This window comes from Lactuca saligna, chromosome 9 (assembly GCF_052625555.1).
Source record: "Lactuca saligna cultivar CGN05327 chromosome 9, ASM5262555v1, whole genome shotgun sequence".
NCBI classification, from domain to species: Eukaryota; Viridiplantae; Streptophyta; class Magnoliopsida; order Asterales; family Asteraceae; genus Lactuca; species Lactuca saligna.
In genome coordinates this window covers 121,691,885-121,711,368 of record NC_136425.1, presented here as the reverse complement: position 1 = coordinate 121,711,368, position 19,484 = coordinate 121,691,885, and the positions used below count along the sequence as shown (strand labels likewise).

Genomic DNA, 19,484 nt, shown 5'->3' with positions numbered 1-19,484 from the left:
GCTAACTGTGAATTGTTATATGATTATATGTTATGTACACGGTTGTCTGGTCTGGAGTGTAACCCGGTATGCATGGTTGTTCTATGTTCTGTCATGATATGTATGTTTTTTATGTTGCGGGCCGGAAGGCAATGTGTTATGGGCCGGAAGGCGTTACGCTATGGGCCGGAAGGCGATATGTTTTGGACCGGAAGGTTGTGGCCTGGAAGGGCGTATATGTGGTTGGTATTTTGGGGGTATCTCACTAAGCTTTCGGGCTTACAGTTGTGGTTTTTATGTTTTCAGGTTCTCAGGAGTCTGTGGCAAGGCAAAGGCGTGATCGTACCGTTTCTCGCGTTGGTGTTTTATGAAATGGACCTGGGAAATACTCTGTTAAATAATGTATTGAAAACCTTTTTGTAACAACGTTATTAAAATAGATTGTTTTTGAAAAGTTTTAATTGTTTCGAAATTTCGGTCGTTACACTTCTTTTTTCTCTGTAATCACCTCGTTTAGGAATATCACCAACATCAAGAGTAGCTTGGAGAGAAGGAGGAATCAAAATTTTTCTAGATAAAGGAAGCTTCTTGTATTATTAAATAATACCATTATCCATGTGAACCCTAGATAACATAACCTTAGGAATCAATCCAATGAAGCTAAAACTCTTTGAATCAGATGTAACAAACGTGGAAGTATGCATCATTGAGATTAAACCAGTGCTTCCAAGTTGTTAAACAGCTCACTTACATTTACCAATGTATTATCACTGGCCAATGTGCTCTACCTTTTATAGTCAAATGTATTATCATGTTGCTTTTGTAGACACATCACCTTAATATTGTACATATTAATGTTGTATTTAATCCCATGAGTTCGATCTTAAAGCTAAGTAAACTAAAAAATCATAGCACTTGTGATTCCACTCGTTTGTAGACTTGTCTAGAATCCATGATACGATAAATCATTTGATTGCAAATGTAAATGTAGTCATGAAATGCGCCTGCTTAGTCAAGATTCCCCTAATAAATATTCAAGTGCATTACAAAGTTGTACATGTATGAATAATGTCCTTTCGTAGGTTATGTTTTGATGAGAAACAAAAATGAATCTCATAAAGTCATTAATATCACTAGGAGATGATGTGAGATTTGTTGTAAATGAGTAAAGGGAAAATGAATCAGGAGGGTAACCAACTGTTGCGTTTGTTCTCATTTGGTCCCTTTTTTTTTTTTTTTTTTTTGTACTCAATATACCATCGAACTTGTTGTTTGTGTTCACCATAACCCTTTGACCGGCTATCACAGGTCAAAAGTCGGTCAAAAGGGCTATGGTAAACACCATCAACAAGTTCGATGGTATATTGAATACAAAAAAAAAAAAAAAAGAAAAGGGACCAAATGAGTACAAACGCAAAAGTTAATTACCCTCAAGAGTCATTTTCCCTAAATTTGTCTATTTGCATATTTTTGAGTAACTTTGAGTTAGTTGAGCCCTAACATGTTTTTGTGGTTTCGGAGATTAAACAAGTTATTATTTGTGAATCCGATTGGTGGAGCTTCAGTTTCTTTGGGTGGTGGTGGTGGTTAAAGCTATCAGATGAGAAAGGGTTGGGAAGAAGGGTGTATGTGGAATGACGGAAAGGGGTGCATATTGGGGTGAGAGCTAGGGAAGACAATAATGATGTATGTGGATAAAAGGAAGTATATGCTGGAGTTACCGAAAAGAGGTGGACGATGTTGTAGAAAATTACATGGTGTAAGGACCGAAGAGTAAATGATGAGGGGATATTTAGCTTAGAGTTTATCATTTTATCATGAATGTAGTTTTATTTTTAGACCATGTAATTTATAAAATTAAACAAAAAACTTAACATCTGATTCTAAGGCGTTATCATGTACGGACCATTGCTTTAATTTCTCCAAACAAAATGGATGATCCCTGTCAATGTCTTAAACGCTTGGACTAAACTTACAAATTTGAAAAAACCACAGGGATCATTGCTGTAATTTACACTATTTATATTTTTTTTATCCTGAAACCAACAAAGGGGTCAATAGTTCCACCGATACATCATACAATATGGATTATGGGTATTAATGTATCTTCTACATGTGTCACTTGGTGAATGATGTAAGCGTGCACAAATAAAAGTCTCACTGCCCGTTTTCATTGTGCGTCAGCTGGTCCTCGTATCAATATCATCTCCTACGTGCTGACATTGGCATTTGGCAATGAGCTCGTATCCACGCCTGCTCGTTCAAGATCCGTCAGATCTGTATGCCAGAATGGCTATTGGATTCAAGGTTTGCATATTCCCATAGTTTTCAGCTATGAAATCTCGCGTATCTGATTTTCTCAACATTTGCTTGAATTTCATTCTGTTTGTTATTTATACTACCTGTTAGAATTTCTATGTAGTTTGAATATTGTTAATTTTGTTCCATATCTAGTTTGAAGCAAGAAGATTAACCTGTTTTACATCTATGATCAAAGCGCTGTTCCTTTTAATGGAACTGAGAGAATACAGAGTTTCTATCAAATGAATGTTGTCATATTACGGTATTACCCCCTCCATTCATAAGTAGATGAGTTAGTATTTTGCTTCAACTTAAAAGTTGATAAAGTATTGCGCCCTAAAACTTGTCACTATGCTATAACTCAATGGTGCTAAGTGTTTTGGAGAAACAGAGAGAAATCAAAAGGATAATTGTTGTCGAGTTTCTTTGACTTCTGAGAGAAGAAAAAGGGAAACTGGATGGGTACGTGAAAATGAGCATAAGGGTTTTATACTTCTTTTTAGTGACCAAACTACACTTAACCTAATCTATTTATATGCATCTATTATTGAAAAAAAAGTTGCGTGTAATTGATAAACAAATGTGATTGCCAAAATCGTCTATTTCTTTGCTGCAATTCATTGGTTTATACATAAGTTGGATATGGTAAGTTTTAGAAAAGAGCTTATCTGAAGAGGAGCTATATTAAATGGCAAGTATCTTATGAGTTTTGTTACAAGACATGTAATAGCATTCATCATATATTTATATGCAGGTTATAAACTTGTAAGAGAATCCACATGAACAAGAATGGCATTAGGAAAATACTCTAAAGTTGATGGCAGAAAATCATCAAGCAGTTACTGTTCTACAGTGACATTGGTGGCATTTGTGGCCCTGTGCTCAGTAGGGGTATGGATGATGGCTTCTTCATTCATTGTTCCTTTTCAAAATGTAGATACTAGTAATGGAAACAAGAATCATATCTCAATAATAGAGAATGAAAGCAAGGTGATCAATGATAAAAGTAATGAAAACAGTGCAACAAATGAGGACACCACAACCACCAAAAACAGCGATGTTAAACAGTTTGAAGATAATCCTGTTGATCTTCAGGATGAAGCCACAAAAAAGAAAGAAGATGAAGAATCTAAGGCTGATGATATAGATTTGGAAGGTGGGGAGACCAGAAGTGATAGTGAAGGCAGGAAGCCTGGAGAAGAAGAAATAAATTATCAAGAGGGTAAGGTAACTACAAATGGAGATAATTCAGATATAAAAAAGAAATTTGAGGAGAACGATAATAAGGAGGAAAAGACTGGTTCTTTCTCAAACGAGATACTACCTTCCGGGGCTAAGGTAATGTTTGGTATGATGGAATCAAGAAATGAATGGAATGGTTCATTCCATTCCGTAGGAATGTAAAGTTGTAAACAACCTGTTTGTTTGGACCGATGGAATGGAATGGACCATTCTTGAAAGAACGTGATTCTTTCCACTTTAGTTAATTTTAATATGAGATTTGGAATGGATGATTTTGAACACAGGGAACAGAAGAAGATAAGTTTGATTGGAAAGTGTGCAATGTGAGTGCTGGATCTGATTTCATTCCATGTCTTGATAACTTGGAAGCTATTAAGGATCTTCCAACCACTAAGCATTATGAACATAGGGAAAGGCATTGTCCTCAGGACCCTCCAACTTGCCTTGTTCCTTTGCCTCAAGGATACCAACACCCAATACACTGGCCTGCAAGCAGGGAAAAGGTATGCTCACTCATTGTCTTCCTTCATGCTAAACATTTGGGTCTTGTTTGTGTATAATATTTGTAACATGTATCAAAATAAGAAACTTCTAAGTCAAATTCTGAAACACCTATGTTTAAAAGTCGTATGCACTTGAATATCTTCATAAACACTGTTTTTGATAGGATTGATAAGAATTCTAATCTTCTATGTAAGCAAATCAGATAAAATTGTATACATGTTTCTTTTTTTGGCAGATATGGTACCATAACGTCCCTCACACTAAGCTAGCAGAATTTAAGGGACATCAAAACTGGGTGAAAGTTAGCGGGGAGTATCTTACTTTCCCTGGTGGTGGAACACAATTTAAGCATGGTGCCCTCCATTACATTGATTTTATACAAGAGGTAATGATTCAATTTACTACAAAATCTTCCAACCAAGTATTTCAATTCCTTTAACAAATTCCATTATCAAATAATGGTGCAGATTTTGGGAGATATTGGTTGGGGAAATCACTCACGTGTAGTATTAGATGTTGGATGTGGGGTTGCTAGTTTTGGAGGATATCTGTTTGATAAAGATGTGTTGACAATGTCTTTAGCTCCAAAAGATGAACATGAAGCTCAAGTTCAGTTTGCACTTGAGAGAGGAATACCTGCTGTTTCAGCTGTCATGGGCACACAGCGACTTCCTTTTCCTGCAAGAGTCTTTGATGTCGTCCATTGTGCACGCTGCAGAGTGCCATGGCACATTGAAGGTTCTTTGTCTTTATTTTTTTTTATTAATATATATATATATATATATATATATATATATATATATATATATGTATATATATATATATATATATATATATATATATATATTCTTAATAAAATAGCGTATCATTTTTTTTTTTATCTTTATCTATCACGTTTAGATGGTAAACTACTGTTGGAGGTGAATCGTCTATTACGACCTGGTGGCTTCTTTATATGGTCAGCTACTCCTATCTACAAGAAAAAGCCCGAAGACTCTCAGATTTGGGAAGGTATTTGTTCAGTGGTTCTGTAATGTATTTGGCATGCATTGGGCTAATAAGAGACTGGGACTCCTGTTTTCAAATTTTTATACAACCAAAAATGGTGGGACATGATAGAGATGCACTCTGGATTTTTCTTTTGTGAAATATTATACCCTCCTCATCCTCTTCATCTTCGAAAGGGCATTCATGTAATTTTTGTCCCTTTGAATGACATCAGACCTAGTCCAATGCAGATGGGGGGGACTAAAGGAAGTCTGCTTGCTGAATGCTGATATTGTTAACTGGCAGCAATGAAGAACTTGACTCGGTCAATGTGTTGGGAAGTGAAGTCAATAAGTAAGGATAAGGTAAATAGGATTGGTGTTGCTGTGTATCAGAAGCCTGTTTCTAATGAATGCTATGACGCGAGATTACAAAATGATCCTCCATTCTGCAAAGAATCTGATGATCCAAATGCTGCCTGGTACTTGTCTTTAATCAGGACTACTTAATCTTCACTTTACTTTCAATAAATACTCATATGTTTATTATCAGTTTCTTCCTGTTACAATATTATACTTGAAAAACCACCCAATTATAACAATGCCGCTACAATTTGATAAACTTATAATGTCCTAATAAAATTACAATGATATATTCAAGAAATAGCAACGTAGTTTGATTAATTAATATAGCATCGTTTTTTTTTTTTGAAATGAAATTGAATTGTTGTTAATTTTCAGGAAAGTAGGTCTGCAAGCATGCATGCACAAGATACCAACGGTGGCATCAGTGCGTGGGTCAGAGTGGCCTGAAGAATGGCCATCAAGAATGGAAAAACCACCTTTCTGGTTGTTGAGTTCAGAGGTTGGTGTTTACGGGAAACCAGCACCCCAGGATTTCACTGTGGACTATCAACACTGGAAACATGTGGTTACCAAGTCATACATGACCGGCTTAGGAATAAACTGGTCAAGTGTCAGGAATGTCATGGACATGCGAGCTGTCTATGGCGGGTAAGGAAAACCTACATTTTTTTTTATTTATTTTTTTTAAAATCTAAGCGGTTGATTTTGTTTTTGTTGGCCTGGGGTGCTAAATTGCAGATTTGCAGCTGCTTTAAAGAAGGATATGAGTAGTGTTTGGGTGATGAATGTCGTACTTGTTGATTCTCCTGATACACTCCCAATAATATACGAGCGTGGTTTATTTGGAATGTATCATGATTGGTGCGAGTCATTTAGCAGCTACCCACGCACATATGATCTTCTACATGCAGACCATCTTTTTTCCAAGATAAAAACAAAGTCAGCATCTACATCTTAATCCACATTTGTTCGTGGACTATTATATATATATATATATATATATATATATATATATATATATATATATATATATATATATATATATATATATATATATAACGGAAGCTCAAATCGTTAGTTTTTCAAAACGAAATGGTTTTAGGCGTGATATATATAAAACCCATATCATGGTGTTATGGATATGAATATTGATATGAGAAAAGTTAAGGTACGTCCTCATCAGATACTTTATATTTGGTGTTATAGGTGTAACATGACGGCTTTATTTGCGGAGATAGATAGGTTATTGAGACCGGAAGGTATAATTATAATCCGTGACGACATTGAGATCATGAATGAAGTGGAAGTGGAGAAAGCTTTGAGGTCTATGCATTGGGAAGTCCGGTTAACATATTCTAAGGATGCACAAGGATTATTGTGTATGAAAAAGACAACGTGGCGTCCAAAAGACCTCCAAACACTTGCATACGCAATTGCTCAACCAATTTCGTGGGATCGTGGGTTACCCGACCCTAAACTGGTCTAAGCCCAACCCGGTTTGTGACAAATATATAGTGAATACTCTTATGCCATATCAAGTATATATATTTTTTCTTCAATGCTACAATTTTTACCTTAAAAAAGAGAACAGGTAATATGTTGTTGTTCAAAGCTTTTTGAGGAATTCTATATTGGAAAATCATTATTTTTACCTCGTGATGCATATTTTATTGTGCTTTGTACTTTGATGTAATTAGTGTATCTACGTTAATTTTATAGAGCTTTGTCATGTAATATCATTATAATATAGGGCTAATATCATTAGTTTTACCCTAACCGCTAGTTGGATCTATTTTTTTGAACGACAAATCTAATTTACTCTTAAACGACTCCTTAATTTCATCTATGTTTACGACGGGATATGAATCCTCGACCTTAAAGAGAAAAGACAACACCTGATGGGCTAAAAGCCCTTTAGCTGGTTGGATGTTTAAGTCACTAATATTTTACTTGTATTCAATAATGGAATAGTGGATTGACCGGATTTAAACTAGGTAAACTGGTATCTAATCTCATTTGGTATCCAATATGACAAATTTTGTACAAATTGTGTCAATGGACATTTTTAAAATCTAAAGGCTTGATAGAAATACCAAAAATATGCAAAAATCCATGTTTAAGTCCACTCCAATAGCTTAATAGAACCACCACTAATAGTTAGTCGCTCTAAGCCTCTATTGAATAGAATTAAAAGAGCTAATGTCTTAACGAACAAACTCATAGGAATGGAAAGTCATTTTATGGCAGTAACCCTTACAATATATGCATTTGTGTTGTTCATACGGGCATGAAAATTATTCATGTAGAATAATTTCCTTGTTTGAATTCACTGTTTTGTTTCCGTTTTCAAACACTTTTAATTTTATTTATTTGGTAGTGATGTTACTTAAAATAACACCTTGAAAATGATATCTGTATTTTATGGCATTAACCCTTACAATATATGCATTAACCCAACGCCACCAACCTCTACATACCTCCAACCCACCCACACCTACGCATTCCTAAGCCCGTCCACCCCCACACCCACAAATACATACACACACACACACACCACCGCCACTACCACTATCCCCCATAAACGCACACGCACACGCACCCGCACACACACCCCACCACCTGTACCCCTACAAACACACACATACACCCCACCCTACAAACACACACTCACCACCCCCATTCACACACATACAAACACACACCCATACCCACCCATAAATACACACACATAACTACCCCCACCACCACAAACACACATATATCCCACATCTACCCCTACAAACATACACACACAACACCACCACCACCATTATCCCCACAAGCACACATACACACACATACCACCGCCACAATTGCCGTAAATTCTAACATACAATCACATCCACCACTACTCCTATCACCACAATCACCACCACCACCACCGTCACACCGTGTGACAACCCGATATTTTTCCAAAGCAATGTAACACTTAAAAAAGTCTAATACAACGAAACTATTTGGAATCAATGGAGTTAGCTTAAAAAATAAAGTGTTCAAATATCTAAATTGGGATGCATCAAATGTTAGATATCGTGCCAAGGTTTCCAAAAACATAAAGAACATTCAAAACCGGGTTATATTGAAGAAATTATAACCACTCGAATATTTACGACAAACCGTTAAAACATTACTTAAACGTAAAAAGTGAAATTACAATAAAATGAATTTTAGCCTTAAGTATCTAAACAAAAGTTGTAAAATTCGTTAAACTGTAAACGTACATAAAAAGATCGCCCAAATTGGACCTCGTATGAAGAAGTTACGAATTTTCTAAGTTTTGTAACAGTAGTAGATGGCTAAAAACTCGAATTGAAGATCGAGCGTTATTTAGCTATTGCAACTTAAATGAAAGTTAAATGCCTCCACAATAGGAGTAAAATGATAAAAAGACAAACGAAAACCGACGTCGAATAAAGAAGCTATGAATTTTGAACGAACTTTAGCAGTCCCGGCCTATTAAAAACATATCATTAAAAATAAAGTCAAAACTAGCCGACGGAATCTAAATGAAAGTTGTAGAGCATAATATCACCTACGCGTGGATATAAAGAACGCGAAAAACAGAGTCCGTACGTGAAAGTTATGGAATTTAGAAGACGGAAGCCAGGATTACACCCAACGTAATGTAGGAGTACGCCCATCGTACTCAGGTGCAGGGTCGAGTCCCATCGGATGCAGCTCTACGCCTAGCTAGACTCGAGTCGTAAGCCATGACGCAAAGTTACGCCCAACGTAATAGAAGTACGCCCAACGTACTCCGGTGGTACGCCCAACGTACTCGCCCTTCCATCCCTATAAATAGAAGACATAAGCTCCGGATTTTAGCACACCTCTCACTAAATCTCAATCACTCCCACATACTTTCAAGCACCAAAAGTTGTCCCGACGCCCTCGGTTTCCGCACTCGAGCCCCCGACGAAGGTTCTACGCTACCGAGATCCCCGAAGAGCTCGAAGACGCATCTTTCCGCGGTTGAAGTACTGCTCGACTCTAGCCCCACTCTCTCCAACCCGAACAAGTGAGTTCATACCCCTACTTTTCAAGTCTTTTCATGTTTTAGGGGGGGGGGGGGGGGGATACAAGTACAATACAAGTAAACGTATCATTTTATAAACATAAATGCAACATCTATCTTATTATTTATCAATACCAACAATCTTACTTTACGTATAAAGTTTAGTATATCATCAAGTTATTTTCACCAAATGGAACATACTTTCTGAAAAACTATAATGGGTATAGTTAGCAAGTTATTCATACATTCTTACGTATACATCTTGAAAAACGAAATACTATCAACAAAAATGAAGTAAAGTCTTTCTTATCGTAAATCTATTTATACTAAGTGATGTGAGATATTCAAACTGTTGGGTTATGAGCATTCTAACACTCCTAAGTGTGCATGCAACCCTAAATACCTTGGATCTATGTTTTCTCTATTATACATGCAAATATGAACATCCAAGGTATTATCCTAATCTAGCATACAAAACTATCAATATAACAAGATAGAATACATACCTCTTTGATGTTGAATGTCTTCATGAAGCTTGAGTGCCTAGTGCCCCAAGTGTGACACCTCAAATGGTTCACACAACACCAAATACACTTGGAATAACTTGAGAGAATTCTACACTTCATGAAAATCAGCTAGCCCTTTCTTACTCTCACTAGTGGCCGATTTGATCAAGAATAAGATGTTTATATAGTTATACCCCTAATTGTCATGACTTTCCATTTCCTTGGATCCATGGGTTCAAATACACCATGGAGCATCCATGGAGCATCATATGGGTTTTGGCCCAACTAGATAATCCATGGAGCATTAGCCCACTATATAAGTATGGATGATTTGTACAATCAACCCATATATTTAATTAGTCTTCTTTTGATCACTTAATTAATCCTAGATTAATTCTTGATCAATACTAATGAAATAATCTTATTATTCTTATTATTAATATACTAGAACTTATAATATATTAATAACCATATATGTCTTATTTCTCTCATTTTAGTCTATCCAAGTGCATGATGCCATGCAACCCAAATGGACCATGCCGGGTCGGGTCAAGTCTTACCAATTATAGTTATGGACTTAGACATTAATCCAATAGTCTCCCACTTGGATAAGTCTAAAACTATTATTGCGTATGACTTCAGGAACCAACTGGCAATCGTAGCTCTCAAAAGCTTCTGTCGAACTTTGACCTTGTAGATGAACTCTGACCTTTGTCAATGACTTGTCCATTAGATAAGGGATCATATATTCCTCCATTCTAGATACCATATGGACTGAGACATGGATTATTATCATTCTCTCTGTCCATTTGTTGTTTCCTGATTTCCGATTTATGACGACTGACTAATTGAACAAATCAAATCAGTCCTGGCCCGACCGAGCACTTCCATTTGTCATCATCAAATCATCGAGGGGCCCACAGATATCACTTTTATCCCGAAGGTAAAAGGAATGGATAAACTTCGACTCATATGACTTGTTCTACTACTTGTTGAATCATACACAAAGGCACGTTTTATAGCACCGAGTTACCAAATGCATTTTCGTGCAATCAATGTACAACCAACTCATAGTAACAACTCATATCTCTAGGTTTGAAGAATATAAGATATTATCGTCTCATGATCACTCGTGATTAAAATCCATGAAGTGATTCCAATGAGCGCGGGTTGAATCCAATACTCAGAACTTATGAACACTCATGAGTGTTGTAGCCCTTTGTCAAACATCTTAAACCTCTACAAGCCAACCCATGACAGTCTTGATTCATATCTACTTCCAACATATGACCGACTGTGGATGGTTTGAATAACTTAGTCATTCCGGAAGAATAACCTAGTTTATTCGGGAAGTCAAAACATGCAAAGTGAAACACAAGAATAATTGAATCCAATATGGTATCAAAACTTATGAACATAAATAAAACACCTTTTATTTATCACCATATGATTACACATTATTCATTGTATACTGTTTCAACTATCAACTTTATTCTTGAATTTTAAACAATAGTTGTCCCATGCTCCAAGCATGTACACTATGTTTTCTAAACACTAGTCATGTCATACACCAAGTATGCATACTATGTTTGTCTATGACCTTTACTTCGTCAACTAGATCAACTGAACATAACTTCAATGATTCTCTTTTCACACTCCCAAATCCTTACTGTAAATACAAGAATTCTGAATTCATGTCATTTACTGAAATCTGTTAGATTCTAAACTTATATGCATTAATCCTCTTGTAATGATTATGCTCAAAGTCAGAAAGACTTGGCAACAATCATTACAGAGTATTTCAAAGGAGATCAATTCCTTGGAAACATCCTTCTTGCATTAAGTTTCCTTAATCTTACATAGATTGAAATTTCTGACTTTGAAACATTTCCAAATTCATTTTGACTATCACTTCTGAACAAGAGTTGCCTCCTTACAGATTATGTCAATATGGTCCTTCCAGAATTATCACTATACTTCCAATTGTCCTTGAGAAACCAATATTTGGTAAACCTTAGATTGTCCTCGACAATTGTTTAATCCTTTTAGTCATGTCCAGTTCTAAACCTTTTCCCTTCTTAATGCCCCAGGCATTTGGAAAATTTTAGAAATGATGAATATAGCACATGTAATCGATCCTATATCCGAAGCATATGGGACACGATTCATGATGTCTCACATAAAGACTAAACCAGTCTTTTGCTTTAACATTTCCATTTCTATTTGCCAAGTTCTCATAATTCAGATTATGAAAAGGGATGTCGTAATCATAATCGAATTTTAGAACGCAAATAATGGACCCATATACAGAATTTCCTTATGTTGACCCATTCCAACATGAAATTCATATATATATCCTTGACTAAATGATTAAAACCTCACGATCTAAGCTTATAGATTTGAGATTAAGTATAATTTCCTCTCCCTTAATTATAGCAAAACAACTCTTTCCCATTTGAAACTTTTGTTTTCTATAATTAACATTGCTAACTTGCAATACTTATCATAATTATCATGCTCCCACTAACATGATGATTATTAGCATAACACTTATGCTCCCACTAGCTTTGACATGTACTCAGAAAGCTCGACTTCTAGAAATCAATACTTTATTGACTTTCTTACCAAAGTTCAGATTTCTGATACTAGATTGTTTTGATAAGACTTTATCAAAAACATACACCTTCCCTTAGATAGCACACTTGTGTGTCTAAACAATTATGAAGAGGGATGCTGTAATCATAATGGTTAGACCTTTTTGCCACTTCTCACAAGTCCAGGTTAGTGTGCTGGTAAACCATACACGCTCCGCTAACGACTTTGAGAATGCAAATATCATAATTGCTATCTATCTAAAATCTACTTAGTGAAAGTGTTTCCTCACCATCATCTTCATGAATCGGAGAGAAACCTTATGACACTTAGATTTAATGGTGTATGTGTTCTTATCCATGTAAATTGTCAAAACCATAGTCACAAGACAAGGATAATGACAAATCCGAACTCATATGGACTGAACTCAATCTTATCTTCTTGCCACCTGGCAGCTCAAGGGCCTGCCATTGCTTCCAAGTTGTTGTGCAACACATTGAGAACTCTAAGAACTCATATGAAAAGCCAACTTTAACTGGAATGGGCACGAAATATGTCAACACGATAGGCTATAACCCTTAAGTCGTGTGCTAGTAAAGAACTTCAGGTTCTATTCTTGATTAGTTCTTGAGGCTTTCAAGACTGAAACGACCCAAAAATACGACCCAAAAATTTCATTTTTCAATATAATCAGAACCATAATACGAGTATCATAACATAGGAAAACATACGCGATGTATCCCAAATCGTAATAAAATACTGTACGGAAAACTGTATCATACTATATCAAATCCAAAACAACTAAAACCATCCCCAGGATAAAAGCTAAGCTGTGGTGTGTGCGATGCTATCACCCCGAGCTCTTCCCTTTGCTTGCGGAAGTGCCTGAAACCAAAACTGAAACTGTAAGCACGAAGCTTAGTGAGCTCCTCCAAACTACCACATACCATACAATAACATATAAACACATATTGGGCCTTGCCCACTGCATCGGGTCGAAGCCCGGAAACTGCATCGGACCGAAGTCCGGAACTGACTGGGACCCTGTCCCCTGCATCGGACCGAGGTCCGGAACTAACTGCATCGGACCGAAGTCCGGAACTGACTGGGACCTTGTCCCCTGCATCGGACCGAAGTCCGGAACTAACTGCATCGGACCGAAGTCCGGAACTAACTGCATCGGACCAATGTCCGGAACTAACTGCATCGGACCGAAGTCCGGAACTAACTGCATCGGACCAATGTCCGGAACTAACTGCATCGGACCGAAGTCCGGAACTAACTGCATCGGACCAATGTCCGGAACTAACTGCATGGGACCGAAGTCCGGAACTGACTGACTGAACATGGCATAGCATAACACATCAACTAGCATAAACACTTATACGGCATACTACATCGGGCCGTAGCCCGGAACACATAATACTTAACGCATAAAACATAGCACACAAATCCTGTTCGAGCCACGAAGGCATCGAACATACTAGCTACTGCATCGGACCTAAATCCGAAAACTACTGCTTGCTGAACGTGCCGGCATTGTGGCCTTAGACCCGTTCCTACTGGAAGGAAACTCACCTCGTAAGCTGGCTGCTGAATGTGTGGCTCGGGAAGCTAACGGCTGCTGCTCCTGAATCTCCTCGGCTACAAGTCCATAAACACACTCAATCAAATACTAAACACTGCGCTTGGGGTAAAATGACTCTTTTACCCTTGGTCAAAGTCAACTCTCTTTTGGGCTGACTCGCCGAGTTGGGCCACCCAACTCGCCGAGTCCTACTCTCACTTTTCACTCTTACTCGCTGCTACTCGTCGAGTCTGGCATCGACTCGACGAGTACCCTCTTGATCCAAGAACTCAGACAATCTTCACCCGACTCGCCGAGCCGGATGAACAAACTCGACGAGTTGTTCTTGATCTTTAAGAAGATTGCCTTGGACTCGCCGAGTTGATGAACAACTCGCCGAGTCCCTCCATCACTGAGTTTACCCTCAACTCGCTGAGTCCACTCTCTAGCTCACTGGGTTCACTCGACACTGGCAAAAATGAAGGAATCGGGAACTCGCGACCCAACTCGCCGAGTCGTTCTTCCCGACTCGCCGAGTTTCCACCATGCAACTGATTTTTACTCGATTTTTTTTGAATCCAACACATACAATTGATAGATCTGGGTCCAATAAGCTGATTTACCACGTAAAGTTTCCAACTTTACGTGTACAACCTCATGAATAAGGGAAATAAGGCTAAAAGATGCACAAAATGGGTAGATCTATGGTTAATATGCAAAGTAACTCGAAAAAGACAGTAGATTTGAGCTCTACAACACCCCATCATTTAGATCCAAAGATATTTCGACTTATTAAGACATTCATGCAAACATAAGGCTTGGAACAAGCATCAACTAGCTCTTAGGAGAGCTCTAATGGAAGTTTAACGCATATAACAAGAAGGGAACTCCGACAATACCTCAATTAACTCAGATTTGCCCTTGGATCCTTGCACTACTACTCTTCTCCTTGCTTCTTTCTTCTTCTCCTTCTTCACACCTTCACAAAATGGCACCAAAACACTTATAAGCTCTCAAGGGAGGATTAGGGTTCTCTCACTGTGTTCTCAGGGTGAGGGAGCGAGAATGGGGGCTATAAGGTGGTTTAAATAGTGGGCAACCCCGGGAATTTAGGGTTTCACCCAGACGGATGGACTCGCCGAGTCAGGGATATGGACTCGCCGAGTCCCCGGCTCACGCGTGCTCGAAGACGCGACCCTACTCGGCGAGTCAGGCTAGAACTCGTCGAGTCCCTCTTGAAAACTTACAACAATTACTAATGAATTAACGTACCGGGAACGGGTCGTTACAAAGACCTTTAAGACTCCCACTGTCCTCTTGACCTATAAGACTCCCTTGTCAAACATCCAAGAGATAGTGCGGATTCTAATCAAGACAAACACTTCACACAATTGGCCTAAGTTGGTCTTTGTTTTATCCAAAACATCACAACTTACCAATTTCAAATGTACAAGAGTAGAAAACTCTTACTCTTACATTTGACTTGTGTTTTTAAACCTTCTTTGAGACATGTCACTTAAGTTACAATGTTGGAGTATGACTCTAAGACTTGTATTGGAACGAAGTATGACTCATCTTCTTGATTTAACCATTTCAACAATTCAATATCCCTTCTTCTTAGTCATAAGAATGCACTAAGACTTCCTTAGAGAACTAATTTTGATATGGTTTCTTAATCATTAAGATGATCACAAAACTGATACTAAAGTACTCTCCCATCATTTCAGATTTGAGAAACTTTTATCCTTCTGCCTAATTTGATTCTTCTTATCCGCTCTGCCATGCATTGAAACCTTTTCCAATGTCTCAGAGTTACACTTAAGCTTGTAAGTATAATCATATTTACTGAGCTTTAGTAAACTATGACGAATAGCCTTATATCTTTTGTGGTGGACTTAATCAGTGCACATGAATATGTACTCGATCCCTTAGTCCTTTACTTGACTCACACATCCATGTGAACACGTAATTGGTCTTAATTTTCCAATACTTGAAAGTTCTCATTCATAATGCTATACAACTTGCATGATTCCAAGTTCCGGTCCAATTGAGACTTTGGATGATGAGAATCTTTCCTTATTTGGTAAATTTAGACATTACCACAAATGAAGGAATCAATTTCACATTTCCACTCTTGCTATTAATGGAATCATATAAGCAACAATTTTTTCCTCAAATGCCATTGTAAGGATATTTTAAAATAAATAAAATAAAAAATTTTCTTTTATTTTAAAACTTTGCGGAAAAACTTATCCTTACAATCCATATGAAAACTTGTTGTTATCTATTCCTAAGCAATACCTCATAACTCCTAAGAAGTAGCTCAAGAATCCGATCTTCAAACTACGCGATAGAAATCCATCTATGCGATCAGATTCAACATATTATTTCTTTAAGTTCCTTCACTTTTTCTTTGATTCTTAAAACATCAACATGTGACCCAGTCACATCATGTAATAAGAATCTCAGAATAGAAACTTAGCAGAGTTAGATAGTGGACTTTACCTGAAGTAGAGTCAAACTTATTGACTTTAACATCCTTAGGTAAACTTGGCAGCTTTGCAACCAATGCCCCTTCCTTTGGCAATATAAACATATGGACCCTTTGATAATGGTACACGAGACTATCACAGACTTAGCTTTTCTCTTTACCATTTGGTTAACCAAGTTGACTATGGCCGATCCCTTTCCACTGGGAAGAGAGAGCTTTACTGGATATCTAATGTCATCATTGTCAATGTCCATAAAGTTTTAGGAAGTTGATCTTAGCAAATAGATAAGATCATTAAGGGTCTTGTCATAGTCTGTTTCATAGGTGTTCCAAAAGAACTCACTATGTGACTTAGAAAGTGATTGAACCACCAACTTTCTCAAGACTTTGACACCCAACTCTCCCGGCTTGTCAATATGTGACTACATCTCCAAGATGTGACCACACCAAGACCTTTTCTTGCTAATAGGGCTCGAGTGACCTTTCAAGAACTTGCGGGTTAGGGAGAATAATTGGAGGAGGTGAAAGAAGTATGATTTCCATGGGACATCATCTTCATTTAGGAAAGCTTGTTTCAAGAGATTTGGGAAGATCATAAATGTCTAAACCAGACATCTTTTGGGAGATATTCAAGATAGTTGATTTTAAAGTCCTTAATATGACACCCAATATGAAATATTAAGGCTAGGACCTATCAAACTATTTTATAACTTAGAAGAGGGATGCCGTAATCCAAGCTATAAAATATTTGAAGGTAGGTGAATGACGATTCACCAATTTCCACCAAGATAAACAAAATGTATTATTAGGTTTTAATTGGATTTGAAACTCCTAGATCTTTGAGATTCATTGAACTATTCAATGGCATGTTTCAATCTCGGGCCCTTCAGGTTTTGTGACTGGGATGCCGAGGATCACAAAACAAGGTGTGAAGTAACCATGCAAATTACTTGGTACCCTTAAGTGTTTACCCCTTAATCGATGTGCCGGTTAACCACACGCGCTCCATCGATACTATGATAAATATTAAGTCACCCTTTACCTACCTTGTTAAGTCCAAGTTAGTGTGCCGGTTAACCACACACGCTCCACTAACGACTTAGACAAAGTGTAAAGTGTAATTTCATGGATTAGCACCTTATTCACATTTTCCTAAGTAACTAAGATCGGGAATTATTAAGAGTTTAGTTACTTAGTATTTATCATTAATACTTTTAATGAAGGGAGAATTATAGTCCTGTCAAACCCGTTCGGCTAACGACCCTCCACCGGTCAAGCAAGCGGTGGGTGAGAGTGGACACCCATTAAGTTGCCATTTTATAGGCAACAACCTTATACCCACCTTATAGACCGGCTTCGTGAATGAGGCGTACTAGCGGTAAGACTGACTTTTACTCTTATATATATATTATTAACTTATAATATTATAAAGTATAAGGGTTGAATTTTAACTTTTAAAATTCTAAGGGCTAACTTGGAATTAAAGTATTCATAAGAGAAAACTTTACAAATTCCAAAACTTGAGGGCAAGTTTTGAAACTATTCAAAACTAATTAATTCCATAACTTATGTGTTTAAAGTAGTTTTAATCCAAAAACTCTTCAAGTTCCATAACTTGAGGACAAGTTATGGAAGACTTTAAACTAATAAAAGAATTAACTTTTCTTTATTTTATAACTTATGGAATTAATTAAGGTTACATTATTTTTTTTTTATTTTTTTTTATTTAATGAAGAGACTCTTGGTCCTCCATAACTTGAGGACAAATTATGTAGTCATAACTCCAATTAATTAGAACTAGACTCTTCATTTTTGTAACCTTTGCCAACTTTTATGAGTTTTATGAAACTTAAATGTGACTTTTCATATAACTTGAGGACAAGTTACAAAAACACATTTTTAGAATCAACTCTTAGATTAATTTGGATTGAAAACAACTTTTTCACTCAACTTTTCTATTAATCTAAGCAACTCATAAGAACAAGTTAATTCAAATCAAACTTTTTCATGTAATTAGTCTAAACTTTAAACTAATAAAAAACATGAATCTATTTACAATTATCTTTGAAATTGGATTAGCATGAACATTACCACATCAAAAAACAAGTTTATAAGTTCAAAAACATCTTAGGGTAATGTTCTTAGTCCAATTCCAGCCAAAAAGGTCGAATTTATGCTGTCTGGGGTCCCAACTCGTCGAGTGCACTAACCAACTCGGCGAGTTGGATGCTTTTTGCCTTGGACTCGTTGAGTCCCTTCATGGACTCGGCGAGTCTGCTGGGCAGACAGCATCAAAACTCGATTTTTCGGCTCCATTTGCAAGTATAACAAGAAAACAAGCCTAGGCTCCGATACCACTGTTGGGTTATGAACATCCAAGGTATTATCCTAATCTAGCATACAAAACTATCAATATAACAAGATAGAATACATACCTCTTTGATGTAGAATGTCTTCATGAAGCTTGAGTGCCTAGTGCCCCAAGTGTGACACCTCAAATGGTTCACACAACACTAAATACACTTGGAATAACTTGAGAGAATTCTACACTTCATGAAAATCGGCTAGCCCTTTCTTACTCTCACTAGTGGCCGATTTTGATCAAGAATAAGATGTTTGTATAGTTATACAATTAGGGTAAACCCTAATTGTCATGACTTTCCATTTCCTTGGATCCATGGGTTCAAACACACCATGGAGCATCCATGGAGCATCATATGGGTTTTGGCCCAACTAGATAATCCATGGAGCATTAGCCCACTATATAAGTATGGATGATTTGTACAGTCAACCCATATATTTAATTAGTCTTCTTTTGATCACTTATTTAATCCTAGATTAATTCTTGATCAATACTAATTAAATAATCATTATTCTTATTATTAATATACTAGAA

General features: G+C 37.0%; 1 protein-coding gene across 1 annotated transcript; it reads left to right on the top strand.

Moving 5' to 3' along the window:
- The first annotated feature begins 2,061 nt into the window (after window positions 1-2,061).
- On the top strand, window positions 2,062-7,029 carry LOC145015450 (putative methyltransferase PMT26). The gene is made up of 10 exons (XM_078973925.1): window positions 2,062-2,286; window positions 3,035-3,618; window positions 3,807-4,025; window positions 4,262-4,411; window positions 4,494-4,764; window positions 4,927-5,037; window positions 5,320-5,494; window positions 5,754-6,026; window positions 6,117-6,317; window positions 6,585-7,029. The coding sequence occupies exons 2-10, from the start codon at window positions 3,070-3,072 to the stop codon at window positions 6,862-6,864; spliced, it is 2,229 nt and encodes a 742-aa protein (XP_078830051.1). The 5' UTR covers window positions 2,062-2,286; window positions 3,035-3,069; the 3' UTR covers window positions 6,865-7,029.
- The last annotated feature ends 12,455 nt before the right edge of the window (window positions 7,030-19,484 follow it).